Source organism: Phocoena phocoena, chromosome 4 (assembly GCF_963924675.1).
Source record: "Phocoena phocoena chromosome 4, mPhoPho1.1, whole genome shotgun sequence".
Taxonomy (NCBI): domain Eukaryota; kingdom Metazoa; phylum Chordata; class Mammalia; order Artiodactyla; family Phocoenidae; genus Phocoena; species Phocoena phocoena.
In genome coordinates, this window is record NC_089222.1 from 51880793 (window position 1) to 51887106 (window position 6314).

General features: G+C 42.9%; 1 protein-coding gene across 1 annotated transcript; it reads right to left on the reverse strand.

Annotated features, from left to right (window-relative positions):
- Window positions 1-1384: 1384 nt before the first annotated feature.
- On the reverse strand, window positions 1385-5369 carry GHSR (growth hormone secretagogue receptor). The gene is made up of 2 exons (XM_065876227.1): window positions 4512-5369; window positions 1385-2325 (listed from the first exon to the last, which is right to left on the reverse strand). The coding sequence occupies exons 1-2, from the start codon at window positions 5305-5307 to the stop codon at window positions 2021-2023; spliced, it is 1101 nt and encodes a 366-aa protein (XP_065732299.1). The 5' UTR covers window positions 5308-5369; the 3' UTR covers window positions 1385-2020.
- Window positions 5370-6314: the final 945 nt, after the last annotated feature.

Below are 6314 nucleotides of genomic sequence, written 5' to 3' on the forward strand. Positions count from 1 at the left end.
TTGCTTGTTTCCTCTCAAGTAGGATGTATTTGTAGACAAAAACTCTAAGGTTTCAGGAAATCGAATTACCTCTTTGAGATTTACTGGGCCCCCCTATTTAGGACAATAAGGCTGAATGACCTAATTAGTATTCAATGGGCTTAAACGAATCAGTACTTTTTGGAAGATATTTATGCACTCCCAAGAATTAACTGAATAATCAGTTTGCTGAAGTTCTGCAATTTAGACTAAATTGATACTACAGTCTTATTGTCAGGAAGGATTTTAGAAGTATTTCTCTGGAGAAATTATTCTAATTTTGATTATGTTTTCATTTTTTAAAAATGAAGAGTCAATCAATTATTTCTGCATAATAATCTTTACTTTCGGCAGGGGAAAATCAATCATGGCAATAATTTCCCTAATTAGTTCAATCGGTTCCATAGGCGGACCAATAATTTCATGAAGGAATTGCTTATATGACTTGCTATTACAGGGGAGTACAAAAAAATCATTTTTGATTATATTTAATATGTGAAGAGTTGACTATAAAGGAGTAATGTGAATATAAATGGAAATTTTAGATTTATAACCAAAATGTACAATATTTAGTTGAAGGTGTCTAATCGTTCATAATTATGATTACAAGGCAGACTGGAAATCCAAGTAAACATATCTATCAGATAAGCAGTGGGGTGTAAACAGCATGACTAATTTGGAGATGGGACATGGCATAGGCATTTTGAAAAAATGGTTGTAAGATTTTTTAAAGTTTTGAATGTCAACAAACAGTAGCATTGAAGGGATTCTGAATTTTTCACCATTTGAAAAATTACTATGTTCACTAAGTTTCTGTAAACTTTTCAGGATAAGTTATAAATTATTTCTTTATTTGCAAATCAAAGACTTATGATTGGCTTAAGTATTTTTGATAAGCCAAATAAGGTAATTTGTGATTTTCTATAATTTTTATAGCCTCATTTCCTGAATATTATTAGCACATGTAATCCAACCTAATTAAAAATGCATACATATTATAGTTCATATCCATTTTCTTCCAAGCAGAAATTATAGGGCATTTAGGTGTAATTTTTAGAATTTATCACTCTAACACTCTGCTATGCTAATGTCACTATTAAAAGTTTTCAGGGAACGAGTATTTATTTTTAAATATTTTTTGTAAGATTAACAATAATTTTACATATACTCTAGAGCTGCATCTTCCAGTATGGTAACCACTAGCTATAGTTGGCTACTGAACACTTGAAATGTGACTAGTACAACTTGAAGAAGTGAATTTTTAATTTCAATTAATTTTGAAGTTAAGAACTCACAGTTGTTTTATTTATTAGAAAACTTCTAAGTGTGTTTGGACAGCTTAGGTTAATGAATCTACTTTTTCTTCTGCAAAATTTATGAACTCGCAATAAATCAAGTATTACTGATAAACGCTCCATGTCCAAATTAAGATGAGCTGAAAATCCGAGACACACCAGATTTCCAAGACTTTGTATAAAAAAAGAATGTAAAACTCTCATTAATAATTTTTATATTAATTACTTAGGTACCTTGTACTATATTTCTCCTGGACGGCACTGATCTGGTGCTCTAAGAAAATTGCTAGTTTTTGAAAGTCATGTTTTAAATTTTTTATTTTAATGTCACTCTTTTAATCAAAACAATTTTATCATTATGAAAAAGAAATCAGAGTTAGAATTTGTCTAGTAAGAAGTGACCTAATTGCCCTCTCTACACCACCTCCCTTCTCTGCATTGCAGAGCCCTTGCTAGCACCAACAGCAGAATGCAAAAATCATAGGCAGTGAATATGCAGAAATCGTGTATGAGAGCACTGATGAGCGTGCAATCAAATCAAACTGCTCACACATTACAAATTCTGTCTTTTCTTCCCCCCCGCAATTGTTTCCAGACCTATGTGTCCCTAATTCCAAAATTAACCTTCAACTTCCTCCCAAGTTCTGCTGTGCTATGGCTTCCAGTTTAGAATAATAAGCAATGACTTTGCTGAGCAATGTGCTTGGTCATGTATTAATACTAGATTCTGTCCAGGCCCTAGAACTTTCATCCTTCAGAGTGGAGAGCTTCCTCTGGGAGAAGGGTTCAAATCCCAGAAGTTTGAACACTGCCACCCGGTACTTCTTGGACATGATGTTGTACAGGATGGGGTTGATGGCGGCGCTGAGGTAGAAGAGGACGAAGGAGACGAGGTTGCAGTATTGGCTGATCTGAGCAATCTCCAAGGAGCCAGGCTCGAAGGATTTGGAAAATAAATATCGCCCTACATGGAAGGGCAGCCAGCAGAGGATGAAAGCAAAAACCACTACAGCTGAAAGGACAATGAGAAAGAGAACGTCAAGAAATATAGCAAAGTTCAAGAAATATAGCAAATCACAATCGATTTTGAAGACATGGTTTTGTTTTGATTATGTGTGGTATGACCACTGACTTCAGGGAAATATCATTTTCTGCTCTTTCCTATATTTTAACCAAGATTGAGTCTGTCCGGATCAACAATTCAACCATTTTTACTGCTGAGCTTCCCAGTCGTTTCTAGTTAACAATTTTAGTGATTTTGTGCTTGAGTTGACATATTGACTCAAGTAACTAGACAATCTAGTCACAATAGTCCACCATTTTACATGTGTTAGATCAAACCTATATGAGACAATGTGGTTTTACTCAACCATAGTTATGTATCAGAGTTTCCTGGGGTACAGATTCCTTGGATATAATACAGACTCACTAAATTAAAATCTCTAGGAAGGAGACTAAGACACCTGTTTTCTTTTTTCTTTTTAAAGTTTTACAGAAGACTGAATATGCAGTCAGGATTGAGAATCACTGAGATGAATGAGCTTTTCTACCTAAAATAGACATAAGTAAGGTAGAAAAGGCCATAAAACCAACTAACATTAATTATCATCCATCCAGGCCTTAATTTTGCCCATGTATGTTTGCTTTCTTCAAAACCTCTGCATTTTTAGATTAAGTTTTTAAAATTCAGAAATCAGAGGAAAAATAACAGAAAATAATAATTTAGGACTTGTACCACTTTAGTGATTCCCTTCCAACTGTCAAGGCAAAAGAGAGTCACCAGTGAGGATAATTAACAGCTTAAAAATAAAATCAGAGGAAATTATTAAACGTATTCTCAAAACTAACTTGTATAGTAGCAACTGACTGCCCCAGGAGCGAAATGAATATTAGAGTCCCCTGGGGGGCACTAGCAGGTTTACAATCTATTAGTCATATTGTGAGAATCAGTGGTCTAAAAAATTTTTTAAACTTGACATTCTTTGAATAAACTCTATCACTTTAATATACAGGATTTCAAGAATTGTAAAGTTACAAATCAAAATTATCCTAGAATAACTTCTAAGAAGTACTATATATGCAAATAAATACAAACTGTTGACTACAATGTCCAGATGATAAAATGTGCAGATTCTGGTTTTGAAAAAAGCAAGGAGAATTAATATTTTGCTTGGATGTGAACACAGTTTGTATTACTTCACTTGTACCAAACACGTATACTTAAAGAAGCTGAATTTATGCAATAACGATTCAGCATACTCCAGTGTGACACTGCACCCAGATGTTCTCTGAAGGACCATTTGAGGAGAGATAGTAAGTTCTGTCAGCTCCCACAAATTCTCCTTTTCTCAGTTTGGAAGCCTGCCTATCCTAGCTTATCTAGCCTGTCCTACTTGGAGGGAAAAGTAATCATGAAAACAGAGACCCCGGCACTGACTTGTCACTGATTTCCTTACAAAGCTGTATAAACAGCATCAGGGTAAACAGAATTGATGCAATTATCTGGGAAAAAAATGCAAGTCAGAAAGCAAATCACAATGTTGAAAGAAAAATGAATCTTCTCTGGTAGAATTATCCACGATGATCACATCTTTGGTTACATTTACCAATGAATACTTCCTAGAATCAATGCCTGCTCTTTTTCACCCTTAACACCTGCTTTTCTTAATGCAACTTAGATATCTACAAATTGAGGCAGGAAGCTTAACATCACCTTTAACACATTTTAACACCATAATATACTCTTTAATGAAAGATCTCATTCTGAAGCAAAGTTTCTGGGCCAAAATAAAACACATTTTAGAGAAATACAAAGGTGGGACATTTTTCCATGAAAGAGAGAAAGGTGAGACCAGGAGAAAGAGACACAAAGCGATAGAAAGAGAACAAAGAGATAGTCAAGGGGTGGGAGGAGGGAGGGAGAAAGGAAGGGAGAGAGCGAAACATAGATATAGAGAGAGATAGAGCAAAAATGTAAAACCAAAAACAAACAAAAATAGAGAGAGAGAGAGACAAGACAGTGAAACTAGAGATCAAAGACAGAGCTCAAGACGGAAAAAGGAGAGAATAATTGAGAAACTTACAGGGAAACAGAGACCTAGAGAAACTGGGGAGAAAGGCAGACTCAGGAAGAAGGGGAAGGGCAAGGGAAGAGGAGGGGGCCCGGGAGAGAGAGCTCAAGGGCGCACCGAGACCCACCCAGCATCTTCACGGTTTGTTTGTGGTTCTGGTCCTTGAGTGAGGCGCCCACCGCTGCCTCGCCGCGTCTCCTCCTCCACAGCTTCCTGCCGATGAGGCTGTAGAGCACAGTGAGGCAGAAAACAGGGAGGAAGAAGAAGACGCTGGACACCCACACCATGACGGTGAGCAGTCCCGAGCGCACCGCGAACTCCGTGGCGCGGCACTCGTTGGTGTCCCGAGGGTCGGTGCCGTTCTCATGCTCCACCCCGACCAGCACGAAGATGGGCCCGGCGCTGCAGAAGGCCACGGCCCAGATGACCAGGATGACCAGCTTCACCCGGCCCTTGGTGACCACCACCTTGGCCCGCAGCGGGAAGCAGATGGCGAAGTAGCGTTCGACGCTCAGTGCGGTGATGGTGAGCACAGTAGCGTAGGTGCAGCTCTCGCTGACGAACTGGAAGAGTTTGCAGAGCAGGTCACCCAAGTTCCAGGGCCGGTAATGCCAGAGGCGGACGAGGTCGAGGGGCATGCAGAGGAAGATGAGTAGGTCGGAGAAGGCCATGCTGGACAGGTAGAGGTTGGTGGTGGTACGCAGCTCGCGGAAGCGCGACACCACCAGCATGGTGAGCAGGTTGCCCGCGATGCCCACCACGAAGAGCGCCACGCAGGTGGCTGTGACGCCCGCCAGCAGTGGCGCGGGGAAGAGCGGCAGCAGCTCGTCGACCAGCGAGTCGTTGTCAGGCGCAGCGTCCCAGCCCAGGTCCGGCAGCGTGAGGTTGGGCCCCGGCTCCTCGCTCGGCGTCGCGTTCCACATGCTGCCGGCCCTGCTTAAACTGGCTTTGGGATGCGGCTGCACTGAGAGGCTGGATCGGGCGCTGGTCCCGGAAAAGGTCTCCTTAGGCGCAAGAGAGTGCGAGGGAGGAACAGGCGCAAGAGAGTGCGAGGGAGGAACGGGCGCAGGCTCTCAGGGAGGATGCTTGGAGAGGAAAGAGAGGGGAGAGGCAGCAGCCGAGGGAAAAGGTGAGACTGAGAGCCTGGGGCGGGGAGGAGGGGAAGAGAGGGAGGCGGGAAGACACACACGCACACACACGCACACACACACTGGTGGAGAGATGGACCGAGTGACCCACCGCTCTTTCTGGCACCTCCCCTTTTCCCCGTCCTCTCCCCCAAAGTCCTTCTCTCCCAACCCAGCCTTTGGCCGGCCTCCACACAAGTACCTGTCACCGAGGAAGCCCCGCCAGCCCTGCCTCGCCTTTGCGTTCCGTCTCCAGATGCATCTCGCACTTCCCAAAGCGTCCCGGCACTGCGAAGCTGGAGCTCGAGAGGACTCTCCCTAGCCTTGGGTGCTGTCTGGCTAGGGTGGCCCAGAAGGGCAGATCACACCCGGGGTTGGGGCCGGGCACGGTGGGGAGTACACCTTCAGTTCCCGGGACCTGAGTTCTTCCTCAACAAGGGATAGAGTTGGCTACGGACCTGGTGGGGAGAAGTAAGCATGCACAACCGGGCTTGGAAAAGGGAGGTAGGGAGTGTTCCGACCTGAAAGGAGACCAGTGCGCACCTGGGAAGAGCCTCACGCAGTCCTAGAACCTATCGCCGTGTTAGCAAGGAGAAGCAGGTTCAGAGAGGTGTGGCCACTTGTCCAAGGTCACACAGCGAGTTGGGGGCTCAAGAGCTAGACTTGGCTATCCCACCCGGTGGACTACTGAGAGCGAAGGGGCAAGATGTGTAAATAAATTGTGTTTGGATTTCCAGCCCTTTGTACAGTTCCCCAACTCGGCGGTGGTAGGGGATATGCTGTGTAGGAGATTACTTTTGCCT